The sequence below is a fragment of the Psammomys obesus genome, unplaced genomic scaffold (genome assembly GCF_907164565.1).
Source record: "Psammomys obesus unplaced genomic scaffold, mPsaObe1.curated_primary_1811, whole genome shotgun sequence".
NCBI classification, from domain to species: Eukaryota; Metazoa; Chordata; class Mammalia; order Rodentia; family Muridae; genus Psammomys; species Psammomys obesus.
This window is the reverse complement of record NW_026596101.1, coordinates 18,142,025-18,159,665: the sequence shown is the minus strand read 5'-3', so window position 1 is coordinate 18,159,665 and position 17,641 is coordinate 18,142,025. Positions and strand designations below refer to the sequence as shown.

Sequence of the window (17,641 nt, the reverse complement as noted above, 5' to 3'; positions counted from 1 at the left end):
TTGAAAACCATAATTATTTTAACTTCCACTGCTATTCATTAAAAGAGACTGCATAACTTTCCTCCAGACACAGAGGAGACCATTATCAAGAAAACAAAAATATTTTCTGTGCAGCCTAAAAGGGTTATTAATCCTTTTGTGAATTATCATGTCACTATTAGTCATGTTAGGCTGCAATATAAGCTACAATTACTAATACAAACAGGCTCCATTTAAGTAAAAAGGTAAACAGGCTTTTGAGAGTTTATAATGTCAAGGTTTTTCCTTATTATGCTGAAATAAAATGGCTATTACATTCATCAATCCAAGCCTATAATCTGCAAAGAAATTCCTAAGTTGTTTGATAGAAATGGTGAGACAGAAAGATGAAAGTCTCAAATAGCAGAGTAGCTACCAAACCCTGCAGCTCCCACTGAACACAGTGAGTCCTAGAGGCAAAGACCACAGAGAACATTTGAACATGAAATCCATCCATCCTTCTCAGACAACACACACTCACTGCTCACATCAGGGCAGGCTGTGTACAGCAGGTGGTGGAACACGGAACAGCACATGTGGAGGTTATCAAAACTCCAGTGGACTACACCTTACAACAAGTAGGGTAAGCCTGTGCAACTACGGTTGCCTACAGGGTGGGACACATTCTTGGCCTTGTTTTACTTCCTTACTGCCACCTGATGCCTACCATGCCAGCCCTGCGGTGTGTGCCATCAGAGCCAGTGTGGCCCTACCCCTTTTTTGCATAACAGAGCATCTGATGGCTTTAGGGCTAGTTTCCTTTGAAGCTGGCTGGGCCAGCTGGCTTGCAGCTCTGTCTGGTTAGGGGAAAAGGTGAAGGGGGCAATGGGGCAGATAAAAAAGGAGAAGCTAGGACCGTTTTACTCCTTCAGTCTTAATTCTCCCAGTTCTCACAATACCTAGAAATGAAATCCCTAAGTATAACTTCATACTAAGGTCAATACTGAAAGCTGGCCCAGGTTTGACTAAAGCATTTCTATAAATCTCATACTGTCTCATCAATAACTATTTCAGGTCTTTATGTAGATTATCTTAAATCCTGGTTGAAATCTGATGTATGTAAATAAATAAATGCATCCAAAATATAAGGATAAAGAATGTTTTTCTGAGGTAGGGTTCCAGGATGGTTCTAAGTCTGAACCGGCTGTGCAGCCTGGACTGGCCTCAAACTCATGACCTTTCTGCTTCATACACACCGGGCAGCAGGACTGCCAGCACTGGCTATTACACTAGACCAAGACAAAATCTTTTTACTATGAAATGCTTTATGGGTAGGTAACACGTGTAAATGCTGTAAGGCTGCCCCTAAGTCAGGATTTCTCATGATTCTATTCCCCAACCACAACTTGCAGGTCGTCTGAAGCAGACACCGGCAGCTTCTGCTTCGTCGAAGATACATTCCGTGTGCATGCTAAGATGCACACTTCCCATCTTCACAGAACAACAAATGCCTCTAGCCTATTAATAGCAACCTTCACTGGCAGGATAAATAGGCCATCTTTTAATTGTCGGATCATATTTTACTGTGTGCTGTACCACCATTCATTACACTCAGCACTTAAATAATGACCATATGGATTGTTTCTAATAGCTTCATTTACCTAAAGTGTCACTTTTCTTGTTTCTGTAGCTATGTAATACACGTGACTAGGTATTTATGGGGTAAATCCCCACAGCAGTGCAGAATGGATAGGAACATTTTAATCACTATTTATATATGTATGTGTGAATGGTTATGTGCACATGTTTGCATGTTTGTGGCTGTATGCACATGTGTGTGTCTATGAATGAGGTGATATATAATATATAGATATGAATGGGAGGTGGAGGCCTGGGGCATTGTTCCTCCGAACGGTCCATTTGGGGCTGGAGGTTGAGACAGGATCTCTCAGTGTCCTGAAACTCACCAAGTTATCTTGGCTGTGAGGTCAGCGAGCCCCATGATCCACCTTTCTCCTCAGCACTAGGACAGTGCATGAAACAATGCTCAGCTGCTTTCTCCATCATGGCATCTCAGGACTGAACTCAGTGCCCCTCGCTCTCCCCACAGCCATGAAAGCATCTTAAATAGGAGTGATTCTGTTAAGCTGCTCAGGAAGAAATGACCCTGAACACCCACAGGCCAGTACAGGAAGACTGTCCACTCACACGCCTAACAGGTGCGTTATGGGGGGCACGGTGAGTGGTATGTAGTTTTAATAAAAACTCATATTCTGAATGAGTTTGAGCATCATTCTAGCTAGTAGGAGACATTTGTATTTCCTTTTCTGTGGATTTTGTAAATTTTCCTGTTGAGATTTGGATTTTGTATTCATTAATTTAAAGGAAGTGTTTTCATGTGAACAAAATTTATTCTTTATCTCATAAAAACTGCAAATGGTTTCACTTTAATATTCGCCTTTCAGCCATGTTTGTGTTACTCCCTCTCTATATCAGTAGCCTATACATGTATCTTTTAACATGACAAATGGGGTTACCACTGTCATTCTAATAACACAAAACCAACCACTAGAGCACAGAGCCCAAGAATCATCCAGCACCTTCCTTTGAACAAACTGCCTGCACGGCACCTCTCTGCCAATGTCAAAGAGGACAACTAGTTTCTCTAGCTGTCTGTTGAATGCTGGTTGTTTTGTCTCTTCCTGGGATTTAGTCCAGGAGGTCCTGTCCTCATCTACCACCTTGACTACTTTACTTTTCAATAGTCTTTACTCCCATTTTCAAATGAGTGCTGCCTTCCCTCCTTTAAATACTTTTGAAGTCTTGTTCAAACGTGTTTAAAGTCTTGTTCAAAAGTATTTCTCCTTCTTTGACTTGCCTACTGTCACTATTACACTTCTAGAGATAGAATTAAAATTTAAAGGGTAAAGGCAGAAATAAAACAATGCCAAAATCACTGTTTCATTGGAACAGGAACGTTCAACTTAGCTAAAGAGGAGAGCTCTCTCTATCTACAGGTCTCATGACGAGGGTTTAACTAACCACAGACAGAAAATATTGTAGGGCTGGTGAGATGACACAGTGGCAAAGATTCTTGCTTCCACACTTGATGACTCGAGTTCAGTGTCCAGAATCCACACAGTGGAAACAGAGAAATGACTCGAGCAAGTTGTTCTCTTGACCATGCTCACCATGGCACATGCATTCTTACACACACATACGTACATACAAACAAATGAAATGCTGAAGAAAATATTCTAAATGAAGAGTGCATCTCCCCTAAATACCTAGATCTTATGTCCTCGTCATTATTTCCCAAGCAACTGTTCACAGAGCACTACCCTGTAAGGAGTATAAAGTGCCTGAGTGAGAATGTGTCAGTTATAAGCAAACAGTATGTCATTGTCTAGAAGGAATCTTAGGATGAATTAGGTTTCTGTATCCTCAGGGATACTGAAGACAATCCTTCCTGGGTACTGTGGAAGAATGTACTGAGGGACCACTGGGCAGCCCCAGGTCAGTGAACTTACACACAGAGTTACTAAGGGAGCCTCTTGGGGTTAAAAAGAGGGAAAGGACTGGCTGGAAGGCAAGCAGTAAGTTCTTCTGACTTTGCTGTGGGATGAAGCTTGCTTGTTTCCACACATCATTAAGAGCAAGGGGTTAGGCCAAAGGCAGAGCCACGGCATTCATGACAGATTCTACCCCGAAAACCTTGGACTACTATTTTTCTTTTGTCCTCAAAGCCAAAAGGTATGACTATTAAATTAATATGTTTTCAGTTGTTCTGAGTAAAATATTGGCTTCATACTATCAATATTCATTTCGAATGTCCATTGGCTACAAAAGGATAGCAATTGGTCATGTAACATGTACTGCTAATAAACACAATGATAGTCTTGCTTGTGGGCTTAGGAGTAAATCCAGGGTCTTGCATGTGCAACACAAGCACTCTACCACTGGGCTACCACCCCAGCAACGGAACTCATCTTTAATGGAGTCCTGGGAACAACTGCTCTCATACAGCATTGTACTAACTTCCTACAATATAGCTCTCAGTCAGCAGTCATTATCCCCATTATACAGATTCTGGAAATAAGTTCTTAACAGAATGAATATGTACATACCAAACAGCACCAGCGGCAGTATCAGAAGATTTTAAAAATCAGTCTATTAAAGGGCTGGGGCCGTGGTTTGGTAAGCAGAAAGCTTGCCTAGCATGCACCAAGCCCTGAGTTAGTCCACACCATCACCTCTACCAGGTGTGGGAGCACATGCCTGTAATCCCAGGGCTCAGAAGGTGGGACTAAGCAGTTCAAAAGTTCAAGACCAGCTTGAGACACACAAGACCCTGTCTCAAAACCACAGTAACAGCATATCACCAAACAGCATGAAGTTTATACACCTACATGTAGCAAACATCCAAACCTGTATCACATACATGTTTATCTGTTTACATACATATCATAAATGTGCAGGACACACCTGTATCATATATTTTCATACACATACACAGTCATCTACATATACATTTATAGGTGTAAACACAAACATTATAAACCTGTAGTATGCAAAACATACACATATACATTCCTTCATCTTTATGTTATACAAACATATCTCTCACATACATATATATGCATACACACATACATTTATATGCACATTCTCATTCACACAAATCGTAAAACTACAGGCACATGTTATCATATATATATATAAAATATATGTATACAACTATCACATAGACACACATCTCTATCATGTGTACATGCATACTACACACCCCTACCACATACATACACATATACACATATATATGTGTGTATACACATATACACATATACCATATATATGCATATATACCCATCTCTATCAGATACATATACATACATCATAAACATCACCTCTCAAAACAGCAGGAAATATTTTCTTGATCATAAGCAATTTAGGGAAAGGTTCAGACACAACCACCTCATTTTCTGTCAGTCACAAACATCAGCGGCAAATTAAGCAAGATCCTGCAATATTTTCTAAAGCAAGGCAGCCATGCTGTCTCCCAAAGGCTATGTACCTGGTTTTTCAAAGGCCCACGGAAGCCCAGGTTTTCCGCCATGCGCTGGGCCTGGCTATCCTTTATGCCTTCAAAGATGTCAATCTGCTCCTAATGAAAATGAACAAAATTCAGAAGTCCAGTGAGAAGATTTAAACCTCAAAGCAAACGTTTAGTATTTACTGGCAAATGAGTAATTAAAGTGTGGCACCTTTCCACAGAGCTCTGAGCTGGGATACTGCGGCTGCCTATGGGGTACGTTTTAATTAGCAGGCCATCGTAAAGCAGCCCTTCCAAAAACTATATAATTCTTCAAGGTGGCATGCTGACAAGACAATCTGATGCCAGTTTTCACTTTTAATTACTACACAGATGGCATTGATGAATATTTAGTCAGTTAATTTTTGTGGCAACTTTTGGAAGGAATCCAAAGAAAGGCTCTGCTGCCTAATATTGCTGTTAAAGTTTGGAGTTGTCATACACAGGTTAAATATTATCTTAAGACTTGAGCACTTTAATTCATATGAAAATTATTAATAATACCTTCACTCTACAAAGAGGTTTTCTGTCAAAAACAATGAATGCTATTCATGTGCATTGGTTCATACATTATGTTAGCAAATGAGATTGCTTTAGATAATCTTAATTTGGAAAATGGCTAGACACTGAGTAAACCTGTGTATACAGCTTCAATTAAACTCCCAAAGCAGTTAATCTACATATTTTTAAAACAATCACTGATGTGCGGACACAGTATATAGAAAAACAAATTCAGAAAATAGGATTCTTCCCCTACTTAAGGGAAAACAAAACAGTTTCTAAAGGAAATAATGTTTCTTGTAGAAAAATTTAATGGAATTGGACATTAAGAACCCAGATTAAAAACTGGGTTCATTGTTTTAAATGTTTTTTCCCCCTCTGCAGATAAGAATGGTACCTGAGCATTTTTTTTCATATTAATCCATTTATTCATCATAATGCTACAGGGCAGAAACCATTACATTTTCATTACTTATTTTAAAACTGAGGCTTAAGGCTTATGACAGACTACCTACTCAGATAAGACTATAGATCTTTCTGAAACCAACCTTAGAATGAAGAGTCCAAGGACTGAAACAATGAATCAGAATATGAAGCTTTGAATGCCTGTTTATCTCTGGATAGTCTGTGAAGTCTGACTATCAACTTGGTGGGGTCTAGATCAGGAAAGAGATAGTCTCTGGGTATGCTTGCGAGGGAGTGACTAGGCTAGGTACACTGAGGGGCAACAATACACCCTGAATTCGGGTATCACTCCACAAGCCTGGGTCTTAGACCAGTCAAAAGGAGGAAGTGAGCTGAGCACCAGCATCCATCCCTCTGCTTCCTGACTGGATGCCATGTGACCAGACGCCTCACATTCCCACTGTCATGCCTTCCCAACCATAACGGAGTGTGCCACGATAAACCATGCCTTAAGTTACTCTGACAAGAGTTTGTCACAGCAAGAAAAGGAACTAATAACACAAACTGACTGACATCCAAGAATGTGAAAGAAAGTGTCTGGACTATATGCACTATTCAAGGCAGGGAGTCAACCCAGCAGAAATGAAGACATAGCAGTGTTCTCCTGCAGGTTAATTCTTCTGTCAGATCATTTAGAAAGAAATAATGTAGGGAGAGAAAAAAGCAGGGAGGAAAGGAGAAGGAGGAGAGAAGAAAGGAAAGAAGAAAAAACCTTTAAATACTGAACACTTCAATTCTGCCTGACTTCCAAACAGCTTCCTAGTTAGAGTTCATCATCTTCACTTCACATCTCAGCAGCAGACTCCCTGCCTCAGACTCCACAGTAAATGTTGAGCAGTTATGACCCTAACAACCAGTTAACATTGCTGGCTAATCAACATACCTTAAAGATGAGTTCTGGGTTAGAAGCCGCCACTTCTTCGATATCAACGCCTCCCTGGGGACTGCCCACTATCACGGGACCATTGTAGGACCGGTCCATCAAAATGGCCAAGTAAGTTTCTCTAGAAATATCCAGGGCTTCAGCAACCATCACCTACCACAGGAATGAAAAGTCCAGTTACCTTGGTGTCAAGCAGGTCTGAGCTTTGAAATCCACTTGCTACAGAAACCAAAAAATACACTTATTTCCAGGCTCCTGACATGCAGTGAGTTGGTATCCAGAGACCTGGGCTTCTATTCAGGTACACAGGCCTACTGTCACCTCCTTAGTTGACCTCGTTAAAGGGCTCAAGTGATGGGATCTGGTTGGCCTCAAGAACCTTCCCACTCTCATCTTAGTTTTTTTCTTTTTTGGGAATCTGTGTCATTTGAGAAAAACTCCAGGGAAGCAGCTGTTTTAATTTGATACATTAACTCTGTGTGTGTGTTTGTGTTTAACTGAAGCTGTATATACAGTCTTACTCAGTGTCTAGCCATTTTCCAAATTAAGATTATCTAAAGCAATCTCATTTGCTAACATAATGTATGAACTAATGCACATGAACAGCATTCATTGTTTTTGACAGAAAAGCTCTTTGTAAAGTGAAGGTAATATTACACACACACACATTTTCTCAAATGTCACTGGTAGAAAATCCGATTTGACTTTCAAACAAGAGAATTTTTTTTTAATACAATGATATTGCATGTATTTTTCTATTTTGAGCCTTGGACGGCTGTATTTTATACTCTCCATTTATAAACATAACATTTGGTCATTTAAAATACTGCAGACACTAAGCCTGATGGCACAGGACTGTAACTGGAGCTACTCAGGAGCCTGAAGCAGGAGGATACCGAGATATGGTCTGATTGGGCTGTAGACTGAGTTTGAGGATCGCCTGAGCAGCTAACTGTGACCATGACTAAAAAGCAAAAGTTTAAAATAAATGAATGAATGAATAAATAAATGAACGAATGACTTAATGAATAAAGGCATGGTGCTCAAAGGCTCAACCTGGCATGCAGGGTTCAATCCTCAGTACTCCCCACCCAAAAAAAGCAAGTTTTATGATGCAGGTCAGTTAGAGAGGACCTGCTGCATGCTTAGCAGGTATATGACCTTTGGCTCAAACATCAGCAATAATAAAAATAATAATAATAATGATTTTTAAAAACACAAAGCATAGGAAGTGGAAACTGAATGCAGCCTCCTGCAGCATAGCCCCTCATATCCTGATGCCTTGACTCCAACTAGCGAAATGGTACTGTGGGCCCTGAGCCTCTACAGTAGTCAGGACAAGGTACTCCTTCCCCTGGGAGGATGCGGCATCACTTGCCAATACCATTAGTGGGCCAGAGGCCAGTGGGATGGAAAACAGTCATCCCCTGGTCATTTATGCACTGAGCGTCTTTTTCTAAACAATTTCAATAAATGCATGCAGCAAGAAAACCACCTGACTCCAGGCTATCAAGTTTCTTCAGGACTGCCTGCATCCTCTTCCTCTGTGGCCTGGTAAGGCCACCCTGCCCGGGGGAAGTGACAGAAGAGTGGCCAACAGAGTTTTTGTGAGAGACTGCCCCTGCTTCCCTTACTATCCATTACATCTGAGCAGGGGGCCTAGGTCCTCTCCATGCATAGTCCTTAGTTGGTGCATCAGTCTCTGCAGGAACCCAAGGGCCCAAGTTTGTTGCCTCTGCTGGTCTTCTTGTGGAGTTCCTGTCCCTTCTGGGTCCTTCTATACCCCCACTCTTCCCTGCACTCTGCCCAAGTTTGGCTGCCTATCTCATTTGTATATGCAAGCACTGCAGTAATGGACCCATTTCAGTGGAATCACATCCCACACGTTAGAGGGCCTTGTTTTTGTTTCTGAAATTATTTTTATTTTGAGACCAGATCTAGAACTCACTATGTAACCAAGGATGTCCTAGAGCTTGTGGTCCTCCTGCCTCTACTTCCTGAGTGCTGAGATTAGAGGCATGTGGTGCCATGGCCAGTTTAAGCTCTGCTGGGAACTGAACCCAGGGCTTCAGTTCTTGGCACACACTTTACCAACTAAGCTACAGCCCTGGCCCTGCTTTAATACGCCAACCATTTCTAAGACCTTCTTGGATCCATTTCTAAGATCTTCTCTTTCCAACATGACGATACAACATTTATATGTTAGTATTTACTTAAACATATGTGTGCAGCTATTTATAAGGACGTCAATTTTCATAGCTGAAATACTGCCCGAATCATTACTTTTGTATACGTATTTTGCTCATCTGTTTTATCCCCTGCAAAAGTAAAATGTATTGGTCTTGCATGGACTATTTAAGATTTTGATTAGTACTGTCAAATTGCACTTGAGACATTGTCTCAATTTATAGAAATCCTACAGGAATGGTAGAAATGTCTTGATTAAGTTTTAAAAGGCATAAACATGCACACAAATAATCAATAATAGGCTTGAAAGTAATTTGAAAAATCAAAATACCACCTTTTCTAAAAGTTTTTTAGTACGAGCCTTCATTTTTAAAGTTATGTACTAAGACATGATATTTTAGATACCCAGGTACCCCTAAAGTAGTTTTATTCATATAATGAAAACTTTAAAAGCTCTAATGGAAGAATATGAAACTCCTTTTCAAACTTTTATTGAATTTATGAATTAAAAACAAAATATCAGGGTAGGTAATGAGGCTTGGTTGTATGTTACATACTCACACATGAGGACATTTGCACAAATCCCAAGCCCAGCATATTTCCTAATTCCCATGAAGGACCCATCTGTTGATGCTGCCAGTGTGAGGACTGGCACAGACACAGCCCCATTTCAAGCTGTTTGTTCTGTAGACGGAGACCGTCAGTTGGTCGGTGAGATTCCAACCATATACCAACAGGGCTCCTCCTGGCTTTCAGGGTGCCCAAAACCATCGTCTCCCAGAGTGACTGGGTGAGAAATGGCCGGACACTGGAAGCTAAGGAAGTACTGAACTCTATCCTTTCCTTCTCAAGATGACAAAACTTTGACTACATTCGGCTCTCAGAGAAACCATGAAATTTACCTTCTAAGGGTTTCTCTAGAAGGACTGAGCGATGTTTAGAGAAATTTGGTAGGAACAAAATAAAAATGATGAAGGTAGATTTTTGAAATTTTAGGTTCAGTAATATAACGGTTTGCTTTTTGTGCATGCATGTGGCATGTGCGTATGTGAGTGTGTGTGCGCGCATGGACATGTTCTGACTTACTTCCTTAAGCAGGGGGTCTAGCTGAATATGGAACTAGGCTAGGAGCCAGTAAATTCTAGCAGTCCTCTGTCCTCAACCCCCATAACACAGAGACTACAGGCAAGCATGTGGCCATGCCTGGCCTTTTTACTCAGCCACAGAGATTTGAACTCAGGTCTTCATGCTTGCAGGGCAAGGGCTCTCACCCAAGCCCTCTTGACATTCCTCACTTCTAACACTTATTCATCCAATGCAAAGTTAGTCTAGTGCGACACTCAATGATATTCTTAGAAGCAGTACATTTTAATTCTTCAGAATAAGTCAGTCAAGAGCCTCACTCTCCATCTTTTGAAACACTGACGTGCTGTGTATTCCATCACACTTCAGTTTGTGAAGACCAGCTGCTCTCTTCAATAGCTCCTGCTTTGCAAAAATATCTTTCTTAAAAAAAAAATCCCCAGGAAAATGATGCATAGTCCACACAAAGATACAGTGTTATAAAACCATCTTTGTGACCTAGGATGCTGACGTATTTTAGGGATTGTTACAGAGAAATTTGATGGACTCCATAAACACTCGGACTCCATAAACACTTGTCCTGAGGGAAGCTCAGAGAAATGAAATTCAAAAGAACCTTCCTTTGAGTTCTACAAAGAATCTCAACACAGTGTTCTTGTGAGATCCTCTGTATTCAAAATGTCTTAAGTTTCATTATTCTAGTTGACCACCCTCTCTCTTCCCATCCCCACCCTCATACTTGCTGTAACTCAACCTTTAAGTCTGAGTTGAATACCAATGTGTAAATATTCATAACCGCCACAGAGAGTTTATATGAGATTATATGAGACCATCAAATTTTATGTTTTCTACAGAGAAGTAACTGGTACTGATGACAGTGACCATGGATCTCATGAGACATGCTGCCTCATGCCCTATTCTTCTCCAAAACAACATGTGACACAATGACACATGAGCCAGACAAAAACGCCTGCTTTATATCACTATGTGTGTATGTACATGTACATTGAATAGCACCTCAAGTAAACTTGAAGGTTTCTCTAAGCCTCTAGCTTCAGCTTTTGAGAATACGGAGTGGACACTTTTTGCTTACCGCTCCACTACGTTCAAATAAAACTTTACATATACAGAAAACAGTTGCCTTTGGATCCCGTTCCCCTAACGGGGCTACCCTGTCTGGCTTCAGTGGGAGAAGATGCGCCTGGTCCTGCAGCAACTTAATGTGCCACAGCAGGTTGGTACCTATAAAAGAGACCCCCCTACCCTGAGGAGAAGAAGAGGGGAAAACGGGGGGGAGGGGGTAATGGGGAGCATTGGGAGGAGAGGGAGCTGAGATCAGGATGTAAAGTGAATAAATAAATTCATGGGAAAAAAAGAAGGCAAGAAAAACAAAAGAAAAGGAAGAAAGCAGCTTTGTTAGGGAACTGAGACATAAGCAAGCAAACTGTGAGACTGGATGCCGCAGGACCTGCCAGCAAGCACAGATAAGGGAGTCTCAGGGCCACAGGACTTTGAAGACATCTACCAAGCAAGCACATTGGATGTCTGAAACTAAAAGTCAATCCTAGTAATAACTGCTACTGAAAAAAGGAGAAAACATTAGGTATTAATCTAAAACCTATATAAATAAATATCCTGGGCCTCTATTTTGAGCACTATGGAACTGTGAAAACAGGAATCAAGGCAGAGCTAAGACGGTATTGTCTTCATAGACACTGAGGTTTAACGTAGCAAACACTGAATCACCCCAAGCTAACATAGCAATTTAACACAATTTCTATTGAAAACTCAGTAAGGGATTTTTTTTTTTCAATTAAGACAAGATTGCTTTAAAAAGTATATGATAAAGAACAAGAAGAGGATAAACTGCACTGAAAAGGAAGAATAAAGTGAGAAAAACCAGTGTCCATAATTTTAAAACTTACTATGCTGCTACAGCAATTAAGTAGTAGTGGCAGGAGACTTACAGAAATACAGCCAGCTAATTTTTGACAAACACACAAAAGCAATACAATAAAGGGAAAAAGAAAAAAAAACCCCGCATATTTTCCAAAGAGGTACAAGTGGACATCCATGGGCAAAACCAAAAACCACTGGCCTAACTCTGTCACATTCACCAAAAGCAACAGATCCAAAACTGACACGCAAGATATAAAAATAAAGACCATTACAAACCTGACGGAGAACCTTGTTTGTACAACGCATACCAAGAGCCCAGGCCACAAAAGAGCAGTGATACTTTGGACTTCATCAAAACTAAATATTTTTGTTCCACACAAGGCTCTGCTAAGATAACTATGCAAATCGCATAAATACACAGTATTTATTACTAAAGCAAAATCGCAACAAGCCTAAGCTGAACCCATGAATGTTTTCTGCATGAGGCCCTGTAATTGCTGGAGTCTGGCACTATGACTTGTGGTCTCTCTTAATGCTATGGCAATGAGCACAGCCTTTGAGAAGAGCCTACAAACGGCAAGTGAGCAAATGAAAGGGTGTCTAAATCTGTAGCTTCAAAGGATACGAAATTCTAACTTAGGATGAAAGAGCACTACATAATTTACAAAAATGTCTAATATTTTCAGTAATGACACTATCAAGTGCAGGCTGGAATGTGGAGAACCACGGTCATTTCTATGCTGCGGAGGGCAGTGCATAGTGGTACCAACAACTTGCCAAATACTTGGCAGTTTCTAAAACAATACAACACAAAATCAACTGATCATACAACTACACATAATCCAAAATTTATCCCCAAATAAATATTCTGTCTACACCAAAACCTTTTCATAAACATATAGAACACCCCTATGTAATATCCCAACCTGAAACAATCGAGATATCTATCAGCAGATGATGGTTTAAATTGTTGAAGATGCATATTACAGAATATTAGATAGCAATGAGAAGGATACAGTCTCCATAAATCTCCAGAAAATTATGACAAATGCGGGATAAAAGCCAATTTTCAAAGGCTATATAGTGTATAATTTCATTTCTGTAACATTGTAGATGGTTTGTGCCTCCTCAACATTCATGTTCGGTAACCCTCTCTCCACTGAGATACTACTCAGAGACAGGCCTTTGAGAGGTAAACAGATCACGAGAGAGATGCTCCCATGAATGGAGTTTGTGCCCTTTCAAATGGGAACTCAGCTTTCTCACCCTTCCAACTGTGTGGGAACACAGCAGAAATTTGATCCTTTCCTCACCAGGCACTGAATTGAAGAGAGACTTTTCATTCCTGGATAATGAGAAATAAATCTCACTTAGGGACAGCCACCCAGGTTGTGGTAGTCTTTTACACTGGCCTTTGTGGACAGACACAAGCCTCCAACGTTTCCTGTTAGCTAAGACTTTAGGCTTGTATTAATTTATTTAAATCATAATACTTCTGCATAACATGTTATTAACAATGTGAGGTATGGGCTAGGAAATGTTGGCACATCACTAAACACAACAGCAACAGGAAGAGAAGAAAGTCTGCAGGAAATGCCATTGCTGCTATCTGGGAACTAGGCATTAAGTGTGGGGCCTGTGTGCATCTCAGAAAGTCAATCTCAAGTGCAGGTTCTCAAACGAAGGATGACTACACCTCAATAGTTTATCTTGGCTCCAGTGAAAGGTCTAATAGATACTGTGTGACGACATTAATCCTTGAACTTAACTCAGGTCAAGGGAGATATAGTGGGCACCAAATATCCTGGGAAGGGGAAACCAGGATCCTGCTGTCCCTTTAGCTGGGCTATCTATGGACTCTCCGGATGCCTGTCTTGGAAATGAAAGGCATAGTCAGTTGGGAAGCCCTCAGCCTTTCCCAAAGTCAGAATATACTGAATCTCCACTGTCACACTACACAACACTTCACACAAATGTCTGTCTTTAGGGTGTTGTTGAATACTACTTGCCCTTACTGACTGGAAGACTGCTGCCAGCAGAAACAGAAGAGCTAGAACCACATGCCCTCACTTGGGGGAAAGGTGTAACACGCCACGGTCACTTGCCCAGCATGCTTTGAGGGAGAATCAGAAGTACCGGCCATTTTCTGCTGCAGAGCAAGTTTGAGGCTAGCCTGAGCTCCAAGAAACCTTGTCTCAAAAACGTAATCCCCAAAGAAAGTAATCAAGCAGCAGCATCGATACGAGTATGTGGTTACAGAAGATGACAACATACCATGGCCATCAGAAAAGAATAAACAATACACAGTAATTCTTTCCAGGTGGTGAGTACATGAGTCTTACTTTCTGACTTTTATTCTATTGGAGCTGTTACATGTTACTGAATTATTGAATACAAATACACTTAAAAATAGATTATGCTGGTAGTTTTCTGGCAATGCCTCAATTCTTAAGAACATGCTTATCTCCAGCATGTTGGGACTTAGCTACAAGGCACTTTTCTGTAGCATTCTATTACTTATATAGTGCCAATCTGCTTTGAGGATACACTTTTATATGCTTTTTTAAAGTTTCACAAATTCTAATCTAAAGTCCCATGTGTCCACATAAAACAACAATTCCCCACAAACAAAAGTGCTAATTTTGCTCTCTGTGGACAAATTCTGAGTTAGTTATGCAGGTGCAGGCGCACAATCAGATTTAAAAGAGAAATAAATGTAGAGTTCCAGTCTGAGCCGGAACAAATCAAGTCTGACAGTCCTTGCGCCCTCCACCTGAGATGGGGCTGTAAAGAGACAGACCCACGATCAGCTTCTGGGTTTGCTCCTTAGCGTCTGTGATGATTTGGTGCTTTAGTAGATAAAACTAATGACTTCGCAGCATCCCAAAGTCCTGCTGTTACAGGAGCCGACTTTACGATGATCCTGGTGCTGGCCATCCTAGCAAGCTAGACTCGGCTCTAAATCTCAACAGGCCAGTTAAACAAACAATAGCAAAAAGTAGAGAAGGACATTCAGTCAATGTGACACACCGGGAAGAGGAACACAGATGTTCAGCGACCCTCTCCCCAAGCCCATCTTTTAGGTCCTGACATGAGTTTAGAGCAAGAGATCTGAGTAGGCATGAGTGAGGACAGCCAGGCACTGTTTCCAGTCCCTTCTGCAGGGCGCTCTGGCAGGTTGTTGGGGCTGTGTGAAACCTTCCTGGAAGGGCAGCTCCTCCCCAGCCTAGCAGCAGGCTTCAGCCTTTCCCTTTTCCCAAAACGGCATTCCCAAGGAGATTCCAAGTTCTTGGGGTGCACTTTCACAATAGTCTGAGCTGTACAGGGAAGGGCATAATGTCTCCTTAGGATATCTTCTGCTTTCCAGTGTCCCTATTTCAGCTAGCATCGTACCCCACCATAATTTAGTAAGGACAAGCTTTCTAGGGCTATGTCAAGAATTGTTCTAAAGTTCTGTGAAAACAGAAAGTAGAATGTACCTCTCAGTGGCCCCCAAATACAGCACAGTGATAGAGGCTGCAAGGCTCTGATACAATGGCAACAGAACAGGGACAAAAGGTGGAGCCAATAAATTTGTTTAGTAGGCCATGTAGATGAAGTAATTATTGTACATAAAAAAAAATTTTAAACTTTCTAATACTGTGGAAAAACGATGATAAAACATGGCAAATTAGGTAACAGTATTCTACCAACATTGTTAGAACACAGTAGCATTTCCTATGTAGCTTCTAAGTGAAAATAAAATAATAACATATGTGGTAGTGACCAACATCTCAATGTTACGATGGGTCTTTTCCAGCCTTGGCTGTCTTTAGGGTCGCCACATGGGACACCCAAGGGGTTCTGCTGTAGAATTCACATTCTACGACAAACACCTTGCATTGTGAACATTGTCTCCGCGTGGTCTTTGTTTTGCACGGGGGTATGCACAACAGCTTCAGGAAGATTCACAACTGCACAGCAGAGGCAGGCCATTTTCCCCTGAGCTTTCCTTCCTCTGCGTATGCATGTCTATGGGCCATATGTACGCATGCACACACTGTACGAGTTTACTGCTTGCACTCCTCACTAGTACTACACTAGCAGCAGTAGCTTAGAAGTATAGCCTGCGGTGTTTTTTGTTTTGTTTTAAGAAAAACCACTGCAAAGGGTAATTCTAATGGAAAAGCCTGAGGGTGGAGCTACAGGGGAAGAGGAGGGGCTTGCTGAGTACAAGGCTGCCCTGCTGAGCTTTGCCAACTGCAAGCACAATGCGTGGCCTGGGTGCCGTGAATGGAAGACCGCCGCTCTGGTCATTCACCTCACCGGCTTTTGGTAAATGGCAATGTCTACAGTCCTTCGGGTCCTTCTTCCAAGCACTCCCTCAACGAAAGCAGCACACAGCCATGGGGCAATGGCTTCATGAGAATCTGTCAGAACGCAGTCTAGCTCTCTGCTCTTCGGTTTAAGGACATACAAAATGACCAAGAGCATCCATGTTACCTTGTTAACCTTCACACCTTCTTTCGGAGTTTGCTTCGTTGTTAGATTATATCCAATCATCTGTTGAGCCAGCTGTCCCACCACTTTCGGGCTAAGAGGGACAAAAAAAGGTTGGGGGGATGACAAAGAAAAGACAATCAGGGTATATTGCAAATCACTATACATCAGGGCTCCTTCCTCCACCCTACCTTCTCATATCTAAACTACCCAGGACCACTTCCAGCCAACCTCCTGATGTCCACACTGCCTAGGACTACCACTTCTAGCCAACCTCCTGATGTCCAGAGTGCCCAGGGTGGGTCCATCTCCACCACCCCCATCCTCACGTCCACACTGCCCAGGGTCCACCTCCACCACCCCCACCCTCACGTCCACACTGCCCAGGGTCCACCTCCACCACCCCACACCCTCACGTCCACCCTGGCCACGGTCCACCTCTAACCCACATCCTCACATTACCCACAGAATGCATCTTTGCATTCACATTCTATGTGTCTAGTCCTGTCACAAAGGCTGTGAGAGCCACAGAGAAATGAAGGAATGGGGAAGAAGTGAAGGGATGCTAAACTCTGCTACCACCCCTCCTAAACAAATTAGCAAAGAAACAATGCTATATGCATAACAGTTTTAGATAAAAACTGAATGGAACACTGACAGTGGATGATCTGCAAAACAGTAAGCAATACGCGGGAAAACAACCAATGAAAGTATGATGGGAAGAAAGCAGAGGCTGGTGCTGGGAAAGGATGCAGGAAGGATGCTCAGATAAAGGCAGGCATGGACTATCAGACCAGATGCCACAAAGACACCACTGGTCACAGGAACCACTGAATATTATTCATAAGAATGACATGATGGAATGGTATTTCAGTTGCAAGCAGTACTGTTTCCAACTCTTTGGGATGTATCACAGCTTGTCTGGGAGAGAGGAAGTATAGTCTTCCTCAGTGAGGGACACAAAGCCCTCTAACAGAAAAAGGGCTCCCCGGGGTACTTCAGGAGCCCTGCCAGAGCCTTACTTTCCTTTCCTGGTACTGCACACCCGCCCCAGCCCAGCCCCAGCCCAGCCCCAGCCCAGCCCCAGCCCAGCC

The 17,641-nt window shown here is 41.9% G+C and overlaps 1 protein-coding gene across 1 annotated transcript in view; it reads right to left on the bottom strand.

Annotated features, from left to right (window-relative positions):
• Nucleotides 1-17,641, bottom strand: part of Suclg2 (succinate-CoA ligase GDP-forming subunit beta) — a 250,580-nt gene that overhangs the window by 106,586 nt on the left and 126,353 nt on the right. Inside the window, exons 4-6 of the mRNA XM_055628549.1 lie at nucleotides 16,551-16,641; nucleotides 6,900-7,052; nucleotides 5,033-5,122 (exon numbers count right to left, since the gene is read on the bottom strand). Coding sequence (XP_055484524.1) covers nucleotides 5,033-5,122; nucleotides 6,900-7,052; nucleotides 16,551-16,641 — 334 coding nt within the window. The remainder of the gene's footprint in view (nucleotides 1-5,032; nucleotides 5,123-6,899; nucleotides 7,053-16,550; nucleotides 16,642-17,641) is intronic.